At 43.5% G+C, this 22301-nt stretch overlaps 1 protein-coding gene across 1 annotated transcript in view; it reads right to left on the minus strand.

The window, feature by feature from the left end:
* The window catches only part of LOC140731124 (protein Niban 2-like), a 235456-nt gene that overhangs the window by 37185 nt on the left and 175970 nt on the right, over window positions 1-22301 (minus strand). The window contains exons 6-10 of the mRNA XM_073052442.1: window positions 19662-19777; window positions 16860-16964; window positions 13380-13542; window positions 10525-10712; window positions 9725-9886 (exon numbers count right to left, since the gene is read on the minus strand). Of these exons, the coding sequence (XP_072908543.1) occupies window positions 9725-9886; window positions 10525-10712; window positions 13380-13542; window positions 16860-16964; window positions 19662-19777 (734 nt within the window). The remainder of the gene's footprint in view (window positions 1-9724; window positions 9887-10524; window positions 10713-13379; window positions 13543-16859; window positions 16965-19661; window positions 19778-22301) is intronic.

Genomic DNA, 22301 nt, shown 5'->3' on the forward strand with positions numbered 1-22301 from the left:
AGCATATGTCATGAAATTTGTTAACTTTGTGACAGCAGTGCAATACAATACATGGTAAATATAGTCAAGTCAAGTCAAGTCAACTTTTATTGTCATTTCGACCATAACTGCTGGTACAGTGCATAGTAAAAATGAGACAACGTTTTTCAGGACCATGGTTTACATGACACAGTACAAAAAAAACTAGACTGAACTACGTAATTAAAAAAAACAGAGAAAGCTATACTAGACTACAGACCTACATCGGACTGCATAAAGTGCACAAAAACAGTACCGACATTACAATAAATAATAAACAGGACAGTGGGGCAAGGTGTCAGTCCAGGCTTCGGGTATTGAGGAGTCTGATAGCTTGGGGGAAGAAACTGTTACGTAGTCTGGTCGTAAGAGCCCAAATGCTTCGGAGCCTTTTCCCAGATGGCAGGAGGCAGAAGAGATTGTATGAGGGGTGCATGGGGTCCTTCATAATGCTGTTTCCTTTGCAGATGCAGCGTGTAGTGTAAATGTCCGTGATGGCGGGACGAGAGACCCCGATGATCTTCTCAGCTGACTTCACTATCTGCTGCAGGGTCTTGCGATCCGAGATGGTACAATTTCCGAACCAGGCAGTGATGCAGTTGCTCAGGACGCTCTCAATACAACCCCTGTAGAATGTGATGAGGCTGTGGGGTGGGAGATGGATTTTCCTCAGCCTTCGCAAAAAGTAGAGACGCTGCTGGGTTTTCTTTGCTATGGAGCTGGTGTTCAGGGACCAGGTGAGATTCTCCGTCAGGTGAACACCAAGAAATTTGGTGCTCTTCACGATCTCTACCGAGGAGCCGTCAATGTTCAGTGGGGAGTGGTCGCTCCATGCCCTCCTGAAGTCAACAACCATCTCTTTTGTTCTGTTCACATTAAGAGACAGGTTGTTGGCTCTGCACCAGTCTGTTAGCTGCTGCACCTCCTCTCTGTAAGCTGACTCATCGTTCTTGCTGATGAGACCCACCACGGTGGTGTCATCGGCGAACTTGATAATATGGTTTGAGCTGTGTGTTGCAGCACAGTCGTGGGTCAACGGAGTGAACAGCAGTGGACTGAGCACGGAACCCTGGGGAGCCCCCGTGCTCAGTGTGATGGTGTTGGAGATGCTGCTCCCGATCCGGACTGACTGAGATCTCCCAGTCAGGAAGTCTAGGATCCAGTTGCAGAGGGAGGTGTTCAGGCCCAATAGGCTCAGCTTTCCAATCAGTTTCTGAGGGATGATTGTGTTGAATGCTGAACTAAAGTCTATGAACAGCATCTGAATGTATGTGCTTTTTTGTCCAGGTGGGTTAGGGCCAGGTGGAGGGTGGTGGCAATGGCGTCATCTGTTGAGCGGTTGGGACGGTACGCAAACTGCAGGGGGTCCAGTGAGGGGGGCAGCAGGGTCCTGATATGCCTCATGACGAGCCTCTCGAAACACCATGATGATGGATGTAAGTGCAACGGGACGGTAGTCATTTAGGCAGGGCACTGAAGACTTCTTCGGCACAGGGATGATGGTGGCGGCCTTGAAGCACGTTGGAACGGTGGCGCTGCTCAGGGAGACGTTGAAGATGTCAGTGAGAACATCTGCTAGCTGGTCTGCACATCCTCTGAGCACTCTACCAGGGATGTTGTCTGGTCCAGCACCCTTCCGTGGGTTGACCCAGCACAGGGTTCTTCTCACGTCGGCCACGGAGAGACACAGCACCTGGTCATTCGCAGGAGGGGTGAACTTCCTCGCTGTCACGTCATTTTCCGATTCAAGTCGGGCGTAGAAGCATTTGGGAGGGAGGCATCACCTGCACAGTTAGGTGATGTTGTCTTGTAATTGGTGATGTCCTGGATGCCCTTCCACATGCGCCGTGTGTCACCACTGTCCTGGAAGTAACTGTGGATTCGCTGGGCATGTGCACGTTTTGCCTCTCTGATGACTCGGGACAGTTTAGCCCTTGTTGTTGTTAAAGCTGCCTTGTCGCCTGCTCTGAAGGCGGAGTCGCGGGACCTCAGCAGCGCACGCACCTCTGCGGTCATCCATGGCTTCCAGTTGGCGCATATAGTGATGGTCTTGGACAGAGTAACATCATCAATGCACTTGTTGATATAGCTGGTCACTGATGCTTTGTATTCCTCTAAGTTGGTAGAGTCGCCATCGGTTGCAGCCTCCCTAAACATGTGCCAGTCTGTGTTCTCAAAGCAGTCTTGAAGAGCAGAGATGGCTCCTGCTGGCCAGGTTTTCACCTGCTTCTGAACTGGTCTGGAGTGCCTGACGAGTGGTCTGTATGCTGGGATTAGCATAACAGAGATGTGGTCTGAGTAACTGAGGTGGGGGCGGGGCTCTGCCCGGTACGCGTCCGGGATGTTTGCGTAAACCAGGTCCAATGCATTCTCCCCCCTCGTTGCAAAGTCCACATACTGATGGAATTTGGGGAGCACTGACTTAAGGTTCGCATGGTTAAAATCACTGGCAACAATTAACAGACCATCAGGATGTGTGTTCTGCAGTTCGCTAATAGCCCCGTACACTTCACAGAGTGCCTCCTTAGCATTAGCACTGGGGGGAATGTAGACACCAAATATAAGGACAGAGGTGAATTCCCGTGGCAAATAAAATGGTCTGCATCGAACTGCCACAAACTCCACTAACGATGAGCAGTGTCTGGAAACCAGCACAGAGTTCTTACACTATTCCGTGTTGATGTAAACACAGACACCGCCACCGCGGACCTTACCGGAGACAGCTGCATCTCTGTCTGAACGAAACAAAGCTAGCCCGTCTAGCTGGATGGCAGCGTCCGAAATCCCATCAGTGAGCCATGTCTCTGTGAAGACATACACGGAGCAAACTCTGTACTCCTGCCGAGTATTACGTTGGAGTCGGATGTAGTCCATTTTATTGTCCAGGGAGCGGACATTGGAGAGCAGAATGGACGGGAGAGCCGGCCGGCTAGGGTTTGCTTTTAGCCTGGCACGGACCCCTGCCCGTTTGCCTCGCACATCGTTTTCGACGTCTCCATCTCCGGCTCCCAACACCAGGCAAGTCTGAGGATTGTAGGCCCGTTCCCCTCAGCAAGCCAAAGTCGCATAATTCAGCCAGCAGATCTTTGTGGAGGTTTGTTTTTGGGCGATCTCTGTATTGTAGTAGTATCTGGCGATGGTAGATAGCCGCTCTGCTATCCACGTGCCCTAATCGAAAATTGTGTATCAAACTTAAAATAGAAAATTAAGATGAAATAACACCAGGTCTGAAAAACTAATTTACAGCAACTATATATGTATAAGTTAAAATAAGTAGTTTTTAAGTTAAGTTTGACGTCTGTATTAGGTAAATTAAATAGGAAGGAGTACTAAGATACGATCTACAAGTATTTAGATAGGCAGGGACTTGTTAGGGAGAGTCAACATGGCTTTGTGCGTGGTAGATCATGTTTAACGAATCTGTTAGAGTCAGGGGTAAGTTTTTCCCCCACAGAGAGTGGCGAGTGCGTGGAATGGGCTGCCGGTGGCAGTGGTAGAGGCAGAAATGATAGGGTCTTTTAAAAGACTCCTGGATAGGCACATGGAGCTTTGAAAAATAGAGGGCTATGGGTATGCCTAGGTAGTTCTAGACATGTTCAACACAGCTTTGTGGACCGAAGGGCCTGTATTGTGCTGTAGGTTGTCTATGTTCTATGTAGAATAGAACCAGTCAGGAGTGAGAATGGAAACATGTGCATGGAACCGGAGGAGGTAGCAGAGGAGAGCACTCGTGGAAATAACACACTTGACCACTGCTGCACTCCCTACCGCACCGCTTACAAAGCTCTCCTTCGTTCAGCTTTTGGAAAATCAGATCACTCTTCGATCCTGCTTTTGCCAACGTACAGGCAGAAGCTGAAACAAGAGGCGGCCATAGGCATCAACTGGAATGTCTTCCATGATGAGGATGTTTCCAAGTTCATTGATGGAGTCACATGCTTCATCTAGAAGTGCAGCGACGATGTTGTCCCCTAGAAGTCAGTCAGGGTCTTCCCAAACCAGAAACCCTGGATCAATTTAGTTCTGTGCGAGCAGCACTTACAGCGTGACATCGAGCTTACATCGCTGGCGATCAGCTAGAGCTCAAGAAAAGCAGTTATGATCTGTGCAAAGCTATCAAGGCTGCGAAACAACAATAAAGGGACAAGATTGAGTCAAGGTTCACAATGAATAGCACATGTGACTTGTGCAGAGGGCTGCATACCATCTTCAAAGCCAAAGGTTGTGGTGTTGCCAACGTCATGGCCTCTCTGCCAGATGAGCTCAATCACTTTTATGCTCAGTTTGATGTCGCTAACTCTGAGCCTCCGAGGAAAGCCACAGCTACAACATGCAACCTGGTCATCTCTGAGGCTGAGGTAGACAGATGTTTCCAAAGAGTGGACAGTTGCAAGGCTGTGGGACCTGACGGCATCCCAGGGCGAGTACTCAGGATGTGTGTAGCACAACTATCAGGTGTGGTTACTGATATTTTTAATCTCTCCTTCTCCCAGTGTAAAGTGCCCTCCAGCTTCAAATTATCCACCATTGTCCCAGTACCAAAAAAGATCAAGGTAACATACCTGAACAACTGCCGTCCTGTTGCACTCACCTCAATAATAAGCAAATGCTTTGACAGGCTGGTCAAGGATTACATCTGCAGCTTGCTACCACTCAAACTGGATCCCTACAATTCACCTACTGACTTAACTGATCGACAGACGGCGCAGTAACTACTGCTCTACGTACCATCCTTACACATCTGGAGAAGAAGGATGCTTATGTGAGAATGCTATTCTTGGACTACAATTCAGCATTCAACATCATAGTTCCAACCAGGCTTGACAAGCAGCTCAGAGACCTCAACCTTGACCCTGCCTTGGGCTGCTGAATCCTGGACTTCCTGTCAGATTGCCAGCAGGTTGTAAGAGTGGGCTCCCTCACCTCCAACTCTCTGACTCTCAATTCAGGAGCCCCTTAGTGCTGCATACTGAGTCCCCTCTTTTACTCCCAGTATACCCAATGACTGTACTGCCACTCACAGCTCCAATCTGCTCATTAGATTTGCTGACGACGCTACATTGATTGGCCTTATCACAAACAATAACGAGGTGGCCTACAGGGAAGAAGTCATCTCTCTGACATACTGGTGTCAAGAAAACAACATCTCCTTCAATGTCGCAAAAAGAAAGGAACTGGTTATGTTTTACAGTAGGAATGGAGATGGGCTAACACCTATTGACATCAATGGATCTGGGGTTGAGAGGGTAAACAGCTTTAAGTTCCTTGGCATCCACATCACTAAGGAACTGTGTGTTGAAAAAGGCACAACACCACCTCTTTCACCTCAGACAGTTGAGGAAGTTTGGTATGGGTCCCCAAATCCTAAGAACTTTCTATAGGGGCACAATTGAGAGCATCCTGACTGGCTGCATTACTGCCTGGTATGGGAACTGTATCTTCCTTAATTGCAGGATTCTGCAAAGAGTAGAGTGGACAGCTCAGCACATCTGTAGTTGTGAACTTCCCATGATTCACGGCAATTACAAGGACAGGTGTGTAAAAAGGGCCCATAGGATCATTGGGGACTCAAGTCATCCCAACCACAATCTATTCCAGCTGCTATCATCTAGAAAGTGGTACCACAGCATAAAAGATAGGACCAACAGGCTCCAGGACAGCTTCTTCCACTAGGCCATCAGACTGATGAACTCATGCTGATTTGAGTGTGCTCTATATTATATTGACTGTTCTGTTTATTATAAATTACTATGATTATACATGGCACATTTAGATGGAGACAAAGATTTTTACTCCTCACGTATGTGAAGGATGTAAGAAATATAGTTAATTTAATTCTCTTCTGTCACACACTACAACATCGGGCATGCTTCTGGTGACTTCCACAGTGAAGACTGATGCAAAACACTCATGTAGTTCATCACCCATTTCTTTGTCCCCTGTTACGATTTCTCTTGCCTCATTTTCTAGCAGTCCTATATCCACTTTCATTTCTCTATTACTTTTAACATACTTGAAAAAAACTTCTATTATCCACTTTGATAGATTGCTGTCATATTTTCCCTTCTAATGATTTTTTTAGTTGCTCTCTGTAGGTTTTTAAAAACTTCCCAATCCTCTATCTTTCCACTAATTTTTGCTTTGCTTTATGTCCTCTCTTACGCTTTTACAATAGCTTTGACTTCCCTTGTCAGGCCTGGCTGTACTATTTTACCATTTGAGTATTTCTTCATTTTGGAATACGCATGTCCTGCACATTCCTCATTTTTCCCAGAAACGCACACCATTGCTGCTCTGCTGACATCCCTGCCAGCAGCTCCTTCCAATTTACTTTGGCCAACTCCTCTCTCATACCACTGTAATTTCCTTTACTCCACTGAAATACTGCTGCATCAGACTTTACTTTCTCCCTATCAAATTTCAAATTGAACACAATCATATTGTGATCACTAGTCCTTAACTGTTCTTTTACTGTAAGCTCCCTAATTGCCTCTGGTTCATTACATAACACCAAATCCAGTATAGCTGATCTCCTAGTAGGCTCAATGACAAACTGCTCTAAAAAGCTATCACTTAGGTATTCAACAAACTCACTCCCTTGAGATCCAAAACCAACCTGATTTTCCCATTTGACCCGCATATTAAAATCTCCCATGATTACCATAACATTACCCTTTTGACTCACCTTTTCTATTTGCTGTTGTAACCTGTGGTCCACCTCCCAGCCATTGTTGGGAGGCCTGTATATAACTGCCATCAATGTTCTTTGGCCCTTGCAGTTTTTTAACTCAACCCACAAGGATTTAATATCTTCCGATCCTTTGTCACACCTTTCTACTGATTTGATGCCATTCTTTACCAGTACAGCCACACCACCTCCTCTGTCTACCTTCCTATCCCTCTGATACAGCATGTAATCTTGGACATTCAGCTCCCAACTACAACCATCCTTCAGCCACGATTCAGAGATGGCCACAACATCACAACTGGCAATCTGTAATATTGAACAAGATCATCCACCTTATTTCTTATACTACATTGAGATACAACACCTTGAGTACCATATTTGCTATCCTTTCTGATTCTGCATCCCTCATGATTTGATACTCAGCCTGTTGCTGCAGCTCAGTCCCATCACCTGCCTGCTCTTCCTGACAACTGACTGCATGCTATCTTTACTTTTTTATCATCCATTCTATCCTGAGTCCCTTCACACCAATTCCCACCCCCTGCCAAGTTAGTTTAAACCCTCCCCAACAGCTCTAACAAACATGTTGCGAGAATATTGGTCCCCCTCGGGTTCAGGTAGAACCCATCAATTTTGAACAGGTCATACCTCCCCTACAAGAGATCCTAATGATCTAAGAACCTAAAGCCCTGCCTCCTGCACCAGCTTCTCAGCCACGCATTTATCTACCAAATCATCCTGTTTTTACCCTCACTGGCACGTGGCACAGGCAGCAATCCAGAAGTTACTACCCAGGAAGTCCTGCTTCTCAGCTCTCTACCTAGCTCTCTAAATTCTCTTTTCAATAGACAATAGGTGCAGGAGTAGGCCATTCGGCTCTTGGAGCCAGCACCGCCATTCACTGTGATCATGGCTGATCATCCACAATCAGTACCTCATTCCTGCCTTCTCCCCATATCCCTTGACTCCGCTATCTTTAAGGGTTCTATCTGACTCTTTCTTGAAAGCATCCAGAGAACTGGCCTCCACTGTCTTCTGGGGCAGAGCATTCCATAGATCCACAACTCTCTGGGTGAAAAAGTTTTTCCTCAATTCCGTTCTAAATGGCCTACCCCGTTCCTAAACTGTGGCCTACCCCTTATTTTTAAACTTCGCTGAATTCTCACATCAATCCCTATTGCACTTGGCCATTCCCTCCGATCCCTTTCAGGACCTCATTGTCTTTCTTTCCTATGTCATTGTTAACAATATGTATCAAGACATCTGGCTGCTTCTCCTCCTTCTCGAAAATGCTGTGGATGCAATCTGACACATCCCTGACCCCGGCATGTGGGAGGCAGTATAACCATCCAGATGTCCCGTTCACGTCCAAGGAATCTCCTGTCTGTTCCCCTCACTAACGAGTCCCCTATCACTACTGCTCCCTTCTCCTCTCTCTTTCCCTTCTGCACTATGGACCTATGCCCAGTGCCTGTAACCTGGTTGCCGTGGCATTCTGATGGGAGGTCATCCCCCACAAAAGTGTCCAAAGTGGTATACTTGTTTTTGAGGGGAATGGCCACGGGGTGCTCTGCTCTAACTGCCTCTTTCCATTTCTCCTGATAGTCACTCAACTACTTGCCTCCTGCAACTTCAGGGTGACTACTTCCCTGTAACTTTGACCAATTATATCCTCCCTCTCCCGTAGAAACCAAAACTCATCCAGTTGTTGCTCCAGCTCCCTAACACAGAGAAGTTTGGATAGGTACATGGATGGTAGGGGCATGGATAGTTATAGTCCCGGTGCACCTTAATGGGAGTAGGCAGCTTAAATGGTTCGGCAAGAGTAGATGGGGCAAGGGCCTGTTTCTGTGCTATATTTTTCTATGACATCCCATGGCCCTTACCTTTATTATGAAAGCTCTACCCTCACTTCTCTTAATAAAATAGTAAGCCTCACTCTTATCCAAATTAAATTATGCTTTACATTCCTTAGTCCACCTTCCCAACTGATCAAGACCCCTCTAGTTCCTGATAAACATCTTCACTGTTTATGTCTAACCCTTATATATTCTCATCAAAAGAGAGTGGTTGTACCTGAACTGGTGCTGCTCAGGAGCATTTAAATAGGAGTGGGGTGGGGCACTGAGCAACAGAGCTGGTGATGAGAAATCGAGGATAATACCATAACCCAGGGGTGTCAAACTCATTTTAGGTCACGGGCCGGATTGAGCAAAATGCAGCTTCATGCGGGCTGGATCAGTCGGACGCGTGCGAACGCAGCTTTCGTTGCCTCCATTTTTTCAGCCTGCTCTCATGTGTCTCAGTCTCTGCTATAACTACAAAGTGTTTCACTTTACAAATTCCGTTTCTCATGAAGAAGACTGCCGAACAAGACTGCCAAATAAACACTAAAAACCCTGAAAACCTGGTACCTGAATAAACTCAGTATTAGCTATATCATACGCCATAGGCGCTTCGATTACTGGGGCCAGCTTTAATAGTAATTAGATATTATCTCACGGGCCAAAGATAATTCCACCGCGGGCCGGATTTGGCCCGTGGGCCTTGAGTTTGACATATATGCCATAACCAATGAGAGCAAATTTAGTTGTCAGGATAGACAGGAACATAGTAAAGGGAGAGGAAAGACTACTGGTTTAAACTCATTTATTTCAATGCCACCCACTTCAGAGGTAAGGTGGATGAACTTTAAATTGATTGGTGCTGGGAACTGGAATATTATAGCCATAACAGAAATATGGCTGAAGGAAAGGGGAAACAGGCAGCTCAGCATACAGATACTACAGGTGTGACAGAGGTGCACGTAAGAGAGGAGGGGGGAGTTGCCTTCTTGGTGAATCATCCATTAGTAGAACTTTTCATTAGTAGAAACAAGGGCTTGATCACTCTGTGGGATTATATTATTAATCCTCTTGGTCACCTCTTCAAGCAACTGACTTAAATGCTTGAGACATGATTTCCATGCACACTTTAAATTAATAGGAATTTTTTTTCCACATCTCATCTACCACATACCTCTCTTAATAGAATCTGACCACGCTGGACAAAGACAACTGGACTGGAGAGATCAAAACGTTGCTGGAGTTCCTTGAGCTGTGGCTGCAGCTGTTCAAGTTGCTCATAACAGTTCTGCATCTTCACTGGGTGATAAGGTAGCAAGTTTAGCTTCTCCATGTACTAAAAAACACAAAAGTAATGTATTAGCAGCTGCTCTAGCCCCTTTGGAACTTCAGCTCGTTGTCTTACATTTAATAGAATTTAACTGAAGATGATTTTAAACAATTAAAAATAGACAATAAGTTAAATGCAATAAGAGGTGAGATTTCAACAGCTGTAGGAAGGATCTCAGTATTTAACAACTCTTGCAAGAAAGAACAACATTACTTCATGTATGCCTGTGGAATTGAACTGGAACATCTAAATAACACTGAAGCAGAGCAACTTTGAGAAAACAGTGACCAAAGTACAAGTTATTTCAGTATGAGAAGAAAATGTCAAGTTGAAAACTAACAGAAAAATACAGTACTTACCCAAATCCCAAACTGAATGAAAGAAAAGAGTGCCAAATACAAGCTTAAATGCAAAGAATCAATATCAAAATAAAAGAACATAATTCAAGAAAACTCACGAAAATGAAAGTCATGTGTTTCAAAGACTTGGGTTCCATGAGTGAATGTATTTGGTTTGACTAAACTTTGGATATTATATTAATGTATTGATGGCTTTGCAACGGTGGCCAACTCAAATTTTATTCTTTTCAACTTAAACAACCTGCTAGTTCAGTATCAATATATGGTTCATTTTCTGCATCTCACCTCCCCAAGCTTTTGCTTCCCTCCTTCATTCAAAATATTTTTATTTATTTCCACAATTTCCTTGAAAAACAAGTCCCTGACTTCGGAGAAGCCTCTGCTTGTTGGACCCATCAAGGCTTCAAGAATGGAGGAGATACATGGTTGCACTTTGTTCCGAACACAAGCTTCAGCTTTTGGCATTACAAATACTAAATGAAAAACAAAAAGACAAATTACACTCAGCTAGAGTCAAATATTATATCAAATACAAATGAAGAATAAAATCAATAATTCACAAGGGGAACCAATATCATGGGAAGGAGGTTTGCTAATACTATTGGGGAGAGTTTATATTAGATTTGCAAGGAAGTGGGAACCAAAGTGAAGAGGCAGAGGATGGGGTTTCCTGACACAATATGTAGATAAGCCAACTAGGGGAGAGGCTGTACTTGATCTGGTACTGGGAAATGAACCTGGTTAGCTGTAGATCGCTTGGTGGGAGAGAACTTTGGAGGTAGTGATCTCCTTTACCATCGGGCTGGACAATTTGGGAAAACAAATGTGGCAAATGTTCAGGGAACATTGCATGGCGTTCTGCAAAGGAATGTCCCATTGAGGCAGGGAAAGAATGGTTGGGTAAAAGAACCATGGTGTACAAAGAATGTGGAAAATCTAGTTGAGAAGAAAGGAAAAGCTCATGAAAGTTTCAAGAAACTAGGTACTGTTAGAACTCTAGAAAAACTAGAAGGGTGCCAGGAAGGAGCTCAAGAATGAAATTTTCAGAGCTTAAAGAGGCCATGAAAAGGCCTAGCTGAGCAGGATTAAGGAAAATCCCAAGGCATTCTACTAGTATGTGAAGAGCAAGAGGAGGAGCCATATGAGAATAGGACCAGTCAGGAGTGAGAGTGAAAATGTGTGTGGAGCTGGAGGAGGTAGCCAATGTACTTAATGAATACTTTGCTTCAGAATTCACCAGTGAAGAAGACCTTGGCAATTGTGAGGATGACTTACAGTGGACTGAAACACTCGAGTGTATAAACATTAAGAAAGAAGATGTGCTGGAGCTTTTTAAGTGTATTAGATAAGTCGCTGGGACCAGATGAGATATACCACAGGCTTTTGTGGGAAATGAGGGAGGAGATTGCTGAACCTCTGGTGGTGATCTTTGCATCATCAATAGGGACGGGAGAAGTACCAGAAGATTAGAAGGTTGAAAATGCTGTTCCCTTCTTCAAGAAGGGGAGTAGAGAGAACCCAGGAAATTATAGACCAGTGAGTCTTACTTCAATGGTGGGCAAGTTGTTGGAGAAGATCCTGAGAGGCAGGATTTATGAGCATTTGGAGAGACATTAGGGATAGTCAGCATGGCTTTGTCAAGGGCAGGTCATGCCTCAAGAACCTGATTGAATTCAGAATACAATATTATTGGTAAGTCTCTTGGCAATGTGGAGGATCAGTGAGATCTTGGGGTCCATGTCCATAGGACACTTAAAGCTGCTGCGCAGGTTGACAGTGATGTTAAGAAGGCGTATGGTGTGATGGCCTTCATCAACCATGGGATTGAGTTCAAGAGCCGTGAGGTAATGTTACAGCTATATAAGACCTTAGTTAGACCCCACTTGGAGTACTGTGTTCAGTTTTGGTCACCTCACTGCAGGAAGGATGTGGATGCTGTTGAAAGAGTGCAGAGGAGATTTACAAGGATGTTGCCTGGATTGGAGAGCATGCCTTATGAAAATAGGTTGAGTAAACTTGGTCTTTTCTCCTTGGAGGATGAGAACTGACCTGATAGAGGTGTATAAGATGATGGGATGCATTGACTGTGTGGATAGCCAGAGGCTGAAATGGTTAGCACGAGGGGGTATAGTTTTAAGGTGCTTGGAAGTAGGTACAAAGGGATGTTTTTTTTACACAGAGTGGTGGGTGCGTGGATTGCACTGCCAGTGAAGGTGGTAGAGGTGGATACAATAGGGTCTTTTAAGAGATGCTTAGATAGGTATATGAAGCTTTGAAAAATAGAGGGCTATGCAGTAGAGAAATTCTAGGGAGCTTCTAGAGTAGGTTACATGCTCGGCATAACATTGTGGGCTGAAATGCCTGTAATGTGCTGTAGATTTTCTATGTTTCTATTGAAAACACAAAGAGGTCATAACTGGATGAACATCTGTTTGAATAAACTTTCTATTTACACACTAATAATAAATTTATAAAAATGGCTATTGAACAATATGAAATGATAAAATCAAATTATAGTGAATCATCTTCATGTTAATTTTCATTCTCTAATCTACTAACTATTCAGCATATGTTATGGTATTTCCTGTAAAAGAAAACCCTCTTTGGTTTTCACTGCAGCAGTGGCAGTGTGTGCAAAGATATTCAATGAAAGTATGTGCCAGACTACTGAAGAGGCATTCTGCTTTCATGTCAAAACACCTCACTTTGCAAATTACAAACTAGTACAATGGTTGACAGTGCCAGGTTTCGTTTTTGGTTAAAAGCTTTTTACAAATGTAGCTGTAACAACTGTGAAAAGACAGTGTAAAAGACACTGTGGAAGATTATGGTCCACATACAGTAATCACAGTGGCAAATCTGGAAACTAATGATGCCTTTTCACTAGCTTAATTATGATGTTGGCTTTGACATACGAAGAAAATAAATAGGCTTTAAATATAACATGTGCATGTAGCAATAATAATCATGTCTGAAAATTATTGTCAAATTGCATACATAATCGAAGATTATATATGCAATTTTACAATTTTAGCCTATTTATTTAATAGGAAATAGGGAGTATACAGTATGTGAAGAACTCTTGGAATAATTTCCCACTTCTTAGTCACCAATCTCATTGCCCTCAGATGTTTTCAAACCTCTTAGCTTGCTTGTCACATGTTCCTTTGAACTAATAATTTGATCCATATCTGGACGAATCCTGCTTTCTAATCCAGAACGGGCATGTTCGCACTTCTTCAAAACAGCTTCATATCGGGCTTTTGTCTGTTCCAAAACCATCTTCTGTGCAGCTTCTGTAATCTTTGGGGATGAGAAATAACTTTCTGTCAATACAATTATATAGACTGAACTAACTTAACAGTTCTTTGCCTACAGTAAAGGAACACAATAGGGTTAGCTGGAGAAAATGCTGGAGGAACTCAGCAGGTCAGGCAACATCAATAGAGAGGAATAAATAGTCAATGTTACAGGCCAAGATCTTTCATCAGGACTGGAAAGGAAAGGGGGAAGAAGGCAGAATAAGAAGATGGATGGAGGGGAAGAGGTAGAAACTGGAAGGTGATAAGTGAAGCTGTATGTTTGGGGGAGGGGCTTCTCTAACTTCTGGTAATTTTTCCCTCCCCCTTCTCTCTTCTTCCATTCCCTTCTCTGGTTCTCCCCTTACCTCTCCTCTTCTCCTCACCTGCCTATCATCTTCCCCAAGTGCCCCCCTCCTCTTTCCCCCATGGTTCACTCTCCTTTCCTATCAAATTCCTTGTTCTTCAGCCCTTTGCCTTTTCCACATATCACCTCCCAGCTCCTTACTTCATCTCCCTTCCCACCCACCTGGCTTCACCTATCATCTTTTAGCTTGTACTATTTCCCCTCCCCCAGCCTTCGTATTTTGGTTTCTTCCACCTTCCTTCCCAGTCCTAATGAAGGGTCTCAGTCCAAAACATTGACTGTTATTAATTTCCATAAATGCTGACTGACCTGCTGAGTTCCTCCAGCATTTTGTATGTGTTACTCTACTCACATTCAGACCGATGTTGCTTTTCATCGACACATACAATAGCCGTTAATGTAACATGGCTAACCTCAGCAGATATTTTGTCCCTCAGATTAAACCCATAACAAAATACATTAGGTATGAAAATCAAATATAGAACTGCAGATGCTAGCAATCTGAAAAGCAGAAAATGCTGGAAAAAGAAACTCAACAGATTAGGCTGCACTTCTGGACAGAGAAACAGAGTTCACTCTTCAGGTCAGAAACACTTCTGTTGTTGCCTGACCTACTGAATATTTCAGGGATCTTACAGGGATCTTTCAGGGATTTATTTTACACATTCACTATGGCTTCACTTATATACACGTGTTTTAATTAATTCAAAACTAACAAAACAGCTGAAAATCAAGCCAATGGAAGCCTTAAAATATTTGATGGACAACCAAAAAATGGTTACTAACAAACTTTCAAAGGTATTTGGACTGGTATAACCATATAACCATTACAGCACGGAAACAGGCCATCTCGGCCCTTCTAGTCCGTGCCGAACTTCGAAAGGAAAAGCACAGAGGGATATGGGTCAAATGGGAGTGAGCAGGATTAGTGTGTTAGTCTTTGTGATGGGCATGGATAAATAAATCAGAATGAGGTAGGCTGAAAGGGCTCATTTCGGTCCTTTACATTTCAATGGCTGCATCGGATTAGAATGGGGGACAACACGACAAATGTAGTAGCTAGCACAACACTACAGTATCAGCAACTCAGGTTCAATTCCAACTGCTGTCTGTAAGGAATTTGTACATTCTCCGCATAATCACATGAACGAAAGACTCCATTCATGCCAGACATTCTCTTTTCTCCCCTCTCCTATCAGGCAAAAGATACAAAAAGCCACCAGGCACAAGATAGATAGATAGATAGATACTTTATTCATCCCCATGGGGAAATTCAACTTTTTTCCAATGTCCCATACACTTGTTGTAGCAAAACTAATTACATACAATACTTAATTCAGTAAAAAAATATGATATGCATCTAAATCACTATCTCAAAAAGCATTAATAATAGCTTTTAAAAAGTTCTTAAGTCCTGGCGGTTGAATTGTAAAGCCTAATGGCATTGGGGAGTATTGACCTCTTCATCCTGTCTGAGGAGCATTGCATCGATAGTAACCTGTCGCTGAAACTGCTTCTCTGTCTCTGGATGGTGCTATGTAGAGGATGTTCAGAGTTTTCCATAATTGACCGTAGCCTACTCAGCGCCCTTCGCTCAGCTACTGATGTTAAACTCTCCAGTACTTTGCCCACGACAGAGCCCGCCTTCCTTACCAGCTTATTAAGACGCGAGGCGTCCCTCTTCTTAATGCTTCCTCCCCAACACGCCACCACAAAGAAGAGGGCGCTCTCCACAACTGACCTATAGAACATCTTCAGCATCTCACTGCAGACATTGAATGACGCCAACCTTCTAAGGAAGTACAGTCGACTCTGTGCCTTCCTGCACAAGGCATCTGTGTTGGCAGTCCAGTCTAGCTTCTCGTCTAACTGTACTCCCAGATACTTGTAGGTCTTAACCTGCTCCACACATTCTCCATTAATGATCACTGGCTCCATATGAGGCCTAGATCTCCTAAAGTCCACCACCATCTCCTTGGTCTTGGTGATATTGAGACGCAGGTAGTTTGAGTTGCACCATATCACAAAGTCCTGTATCAGTTTCCTATACTCCTCCTCCTGTCCATTCCTGACACACCCCACTATGGCCGTGTCATCAGCGAACTTCTGCACATGGCAGGACTCCGAGTTATATTGGAAGTCTGATGTGTACAGGGTGAACAGGACCGGAGAGAGTACGGTTCCCTGCGGCGCTCCTGTGCTGCTGACCACCGTGTCAGACCTACAGTCTCCCAACCGCACATAACCTTCTAACCTGCTGTTATAAGACTACTGAACAATCCCCTAGAACAATAAGATGGACGACCTTGTTATGGCTTTACACTTTATTGTCTGCCAGCACTACACTTTCCCTTAACTGTAGCACTTTATTCTGCATTCTGTTATTGTTTGCCCTTGTACCATTGTAATGAAGTGATCTGTATGGATGGCATGCAAAACAAATATTTTTCACTCTACCTTGGCACAACATGACAATAATAAATCAATTTACAAATGTATCATGAACTTGATTGAAATTTTTTGCAGAGGTGACCAAGAGGCCAAACGACAGGGCAGTAGACAATCCCTTTCCTCCATTGATGCTACTAAATCCCCTCAGTTATCCAGCAGATTACATGTTTTACCAGATTCCAACATCTTATATCTCCATCTCAAGAACCTACCTGGTTAACTTCTGCAGTACTCCAACCATTGTGAAGTCAACTGACCAAAATTATACACAATATTCCAGATGTCATCTTATTAAGGCTTTCTATATATGTAGCAAGACATTTCTAATCTTGTACTCAAAACCTCTTGCAATAAAGGCCAACATATCATTTACCTTACTACCTGCTGCACCTAAGTGGAGAAGTTCTTTGCTATGTTTCTATAATTGCTCTCAAAAAGTTTTTGTAAATACTTTCAGACATTGTCCAAAAATAGAAGAAACCCAAAGCATTCAAGGTACTCACCAAGATCCAGGCCTTCTGACGTTCATGCAGCTTGCCCTTTAATTTTGGATATATCATTGCTCCCAGTTCTGGAAGAAGTTCCTCCATCACTAAATTAGTAATAATCTGAGGAAGAGGGAAAAAAAACTTTGAAAATATCCATTTTCAGAAATATTGCATGTTTTGAACCAAATAATCCTGGTTTCAAGCCTCATTATCAACACCATTAATGTTCATGTAAATGAAGAAATTATAATCATATGTCTCATAAACACATAAACAAAGGTCTCTAGTCTCTTTGTCAGGAGTATGTGGAAGTGCAGCAGACAGGACGGCACCACATCTGATACTACTTTTCCACACTGTTAGGCTCTTCCTGCCCAGGAGCAAGGACCCACAGAAGCCTTAATGTTCTGATGGAATTGGAATAGAAGCAAATCATCTTTCGGTCAATTGCAACTTAACACATTTCATTTTAGTAGCAGTCACTCAGTTCCTTCAATGATAAGAAACATGCTCCTGAGAGAGAAAGCTAGATGTCTTGACCAGTGAGTGTGTAAGGAAGTTCAAGCAGAAGCGATGAGATAGACAGGTTGGAATGTTTTAATTTTAGTTATGTGTAAGGGTGATGAACTCAGAGTATGGATTAGCACATGGAACAATGATAGATAGATAGATAGATACTTTATTCATCCCCATGGGGAAATTCAACTTTTTTCCAATGTCCCATACACTTGTTGTAGCAAAACTAATTACATACAATACTTAACTCAGTAAAAAAAAATGATATGCATCTAAATCACTATCTCAAAAAGCATTAATAATAGCTTTTAAAAAGTTCTTAAGTCCTGGCGGTAGAATTGTAAAGCCTAATGGCATTGGGGAGTATTGACCTCTTCATCCTGTCTGAGGAGCATTGCATCGATAGTAACCTGTCGCTGAAACTGCTTCTCTGTCTCTGGATGGTGCTATGTAGAGGATGTTCAGAGTTATCCATAATTGACCGTAGCCTACTCAGCGCCCTTCGCTCAGCTACCGATGTTAAACTCTCCAGTACTTTGCCCACGACAGAGCCCGCCTTCCTTACCAGCTTATTAAGACGTGAGGCGTCCCTCTTCTTAATGCTTCCTCCCCAACACGCCACCACAAAGAAGAGGGCGCTCTCCACAACTGACCTATAGAACATCTTCAGCATCTCACTACAGACATTGAATGACGCCAACCTTCTTAGGAAGTACAGTCGACTCTGTGCCTTCCTGCACAAGGCATCTGTGTTGGCAGTCCAGTCTAGCTTCTCGTCTAACTGTACTCCCAGATACTTGTAGGTCTTAACCTGCTCCACACATTCTCCATTAATGATCACTGGCTCCATATGAGGCCTAGATCTCCTAAAGTCCACCACCATCTCCTTGGTCTTGGTGATATTGAGACGCAGGTAGTTTGAGTTGCACCATATCACAAAGTCCTGTATCAGTTTCCTATACTCCTCCTCCTGTCCATTCCTGACACACCCCACTATGGCCGTGTCATCAGCAAACTTTTGCACATGGCAGGACTCCGAGTTATATTGGAAGTCTGATGTGTACAGGGTGAACAGGACCGGAGAGAGTACGGTTCCCTGCGGCGCCCCTGTGCTGCTTACCACCGTGTCAGACCTACAGTCTCCCAACCGCACATACTGAGGTCTATCTGTCAAGTAGTCCACTATCCAATCCACCATGTGAGAGTCTACTCCCATCTCCGTTAGTTTGTGCCTTAATATCTTGGGCAATGATGTTGTGGTCATTACAGAAACGTGGATATGAGGGGGACAAGACTAAATGCTTAATGTTCCAGGGTCTCAGTGTATTACAGAAAATAGAAAGAGAGGTAAAGCAGGGGTGGGGGAGGAGAAAGAGTTGCACATAAGGAAGGGCATGCCCAATATTTCTATATTGGTAAAACTTAAAAATAAGAACGGTGCAATCACTCTGATGGGATTATACTATAGAACCCCCAGTAGCCACTGGCACATTGAAGAACAGATATGGACTCAGGTTAGGAAAAGGTACAAACACATTAGGATTGCTGTTGTGGGTGATTTCAACTTCCTCAATATAGACCAGGAACTGCAAGACGTATAGCTTTGATAGATGCATCCAGGAGGATTTCTTAAACTAGTATGTAAGAAAATCCAATGAGAGGAGGGGCCAATGTCGGGTAACATTTAGGAATCAGTGACCACAGTTCCTAAAGGTGTAGCTTTAAATAAGAATAAATATGGACCTTGCTGGAGAGCATTAAATTGGGGCAGTGTTTGCTTTGAGAATATTACCCATGAACTAGGGAGAATTAACTGGGAACAGGTGTTTTTGCGCTAGTTCTCATCTGATACATGGAGGATGTTTAAAGATCAACTGCACAGAGTACATGAGAGATGTGTTTCACTAAGGTATAAATAAAGGTAAGATAATTCTTGACGTCACAATCTACTTCACTATCTTACATTATAATGTCTGCCTCAGTGCACTTTCTCTGCGGCTGATGCACTTTATTTTGCATTTTCTGCTTTCAAATATTGTTTTTACCTTGTACTATTTTCAATGGGTCTACCCTAAATTGGGACTAGCTGGGTGGACAATGTGGTTGGCATGGACTGGTTGGACTGAAGGCCCTGTATGTGTGCCATATTGCTCTATGACTCTTACCAATTCATCAAGGTCAAGTGGAGATGAGTAACTAATGATGGTCTTGCCATGATACTCAGATTACAAAAAAGAATCAATAAGACAAATACAACAAAATTATTAAGTACATAAGTGAGGCACTTTACATCTATCACACCTGTGTTTGATTACCACACAACATATCCCAGGTGCCGTACTGATCTTTCGACTGGCGATACAGGCGGACAGCGTCTGTGAATGCTGGAGTCTCCACTTTGCAATCTTCAGGTAATCCTAGAGCAGAAAGAGGATTGAAGTACAGGTGAAAGGTTATCTATGGTGATCATGGAATGGTTCAACATGGAAGGAAACATTTAGACTCTTAAATCTGCAATGAACCTACAATAACAAAACAGTTAGTCCCACTCCATTGCTCTCTCATTACAGCCCTGCATGCTCTTTCCTATCAGATGATCATCCATTTCTCTTTTCTCGGTTTAGATTATGATTTTTCCACCACAACATCTCATTTCAGGCTCCAGCCATTTGCTGTGCTGAAGCAGTTGTCTACTTGGTACATTTTCAAAAGATTCAATAGGATTTTGTAATCATCCTTATTTATTGCTGGTTCTTGGCCCTTCCACCAACTGGAACAGTTCTCTGTTTAATGTGAACCGCAGCTTCACAAGTCTATCCACTAATTAAAACCCCTCATCCCTGGAATCATTTGGTACAACCAACATAGATAAGAAAAGGAATGAGGTCTTATGCGTGCATGAAGAAAATTAGGAAAGAAGCTAAAAGCAAAACCTCAAGAGTAGCAATCTCTAGATTGGTGCCTATGTCATTTGCCAGTGAGCATAAGAATAGGAAGATATGGCAACAAGTGTGTGGTTGAAGAATTGGTGGAGGGGTTGGTGTTCAGATCTGTGGATCACTTGGATCTCCTCTGGAGAATATATAACCTACACAAAATGGACAGGTTAAATATGAATGTAAAATAGACAATAGGTGCAGGAGTAGGCCATTCGGCCCTTTGAGCCAGCACCGCCATTCACTGTAATCATGGCTGATCACCCACTATCAGTACCCCGTTCCTGCCTTCTAACCATATCCCTTGTCTCCGCTATCTTTAAGAGCTCTATCTAACTCTTTCTTGAAAGCATCCACAGAAATGGCCTCCACTGCCTCTGAGGCAGAGCATTCCATAGATCCACAACTCTCTGGGTGAAAAAGATTTTTCTCAACTCTGCTCTAAATGGCCTACCCCGTATTCTTAAACTGTGGCCTCTGGTTCTGGACTCCCCCAACATCGGGAACATGTTTCCTGCCTCTAGCGTGTCCAATCCCTTAATAATCTTACATGTTTCAATCAGATCCCGTCTCATCCTTCTAAATTCCAGTGTATACAAGCCCAGTCACTCCAATCTTTCAACATATGACAGTCCCGCCATCCCAGGAATTAACCTCGTGAATCTACGCTGCACTCCCTCAATAGCAAGAATATCCTTCCTCAAATTTGGAAACCAAAACTGAACATAATACTCCAGGTGTGGTCTCACCAGGGCCCTGTACAAGTGCAGAAAGACCTCTTTGCTCCTATACTCAACTCCCCTTGTTATGAAGGCCAACATGCCATTAGCTTTCTTCACTGCCTGCTGTACCTGCATGTTTACTTTCAGTGACTGATGAACAAGGACACCTAGATCTCGTTGTACTTCCCCTTTTCCTAACTTGACACCATTCAGTTAGTAATCTGCCTTCCTGTTCTTGCCACCAAAGTGGATAACCTCACATTTATCCACATTAAACTGCATCTGCCCACTCACCCAACCTGTCCAAGTCACCCTGCGTTCTCCTAACATCCTCCTCATATTTCACACCGCCACCCAGCTTTGTATCATCTGCAAATTTGATAATGTTACTTTTAATCCCATCATCTAAATCATTAATGTATCCGAGCCTTGCGGTACCCCGCTAGTCACTGCCTGCCATTCTGAAAAGGACCCGTTAATCCCCACTCTTTGCTTCCTGTCTGTCAACCAATTTTCTATCCATGTCAGTACCCTACCCCCAATACCATGTGCTCTAATTTTGCCCACTAATCTCCTATGTGGGACCTTATCAACGGCTTTCTGGAAGTCCAGGTACACTACATCTAATGGCTCTCCCTTGTCCATTTTCATAGTTACATCCTCAAGAAATTCCAGAAGATTAGTCAAGCATGATTTCTCCTTCGTAAATCCATGCTGACTCGGACCGATCCTATTACTGTTATCTAAATGTGCCGTTATTTCATCTTCTATAATTGACTCCAGCATCTTCCCCACCACTGACGTCAGGCTAACTGGTCTATAATTCCGTTTTCTCTCTCCCTCCTTTCTTACAAAGTGGGAGGACATTAGCTACCCTCCAATCCTCAGGAACTGATCCTGAATCTATAGAACAGTGGAAAATGATTACCAATGCGTGCACGATTTCTTGAGCCACCTCCTTAAGTACCCTGGGACCAATGTCCCTGCAAGCAGGTTTGCTAGAGTTGTTGGGGAAGGTTTAAACTTGGTTGGCAGAGGATGAGAGGCAGAATGCTAGGTTAAATGATTGAGCAGTTGGTGTAAAGGTAAATGCAATGTGCACAGAGGCCAGTCAATCTTAGAAAAGGTTAAGAGGTTGGCACAACATTGTGAGGCAAAGGGCCTGTACTATGTTGTTATGTTCTATCTTCGCTCTATTTTTCTATCATCCTTGTGCCTATCTAAGAGCTTCCTAAATGCCCCTAATTTATCTGCCTCTAGCACCACCCCTCTCAGGATATTCC

Source organism: Hemitrygon akajei, chromosome 7 (genome assembly GCF_048418815.1).
Source record: "Hemitrygon akajei chromosome 7, sHemAka1.3, whole genome shotgun sequence".
Taxonomy (NCBI): domain Eukaryota; kingdom Metazoa; phylum Chordata; class Chondrichthyes; order Myliobatiformes; family Dasyatidae; genus Hemitrygon; species Hemitrygon akajei.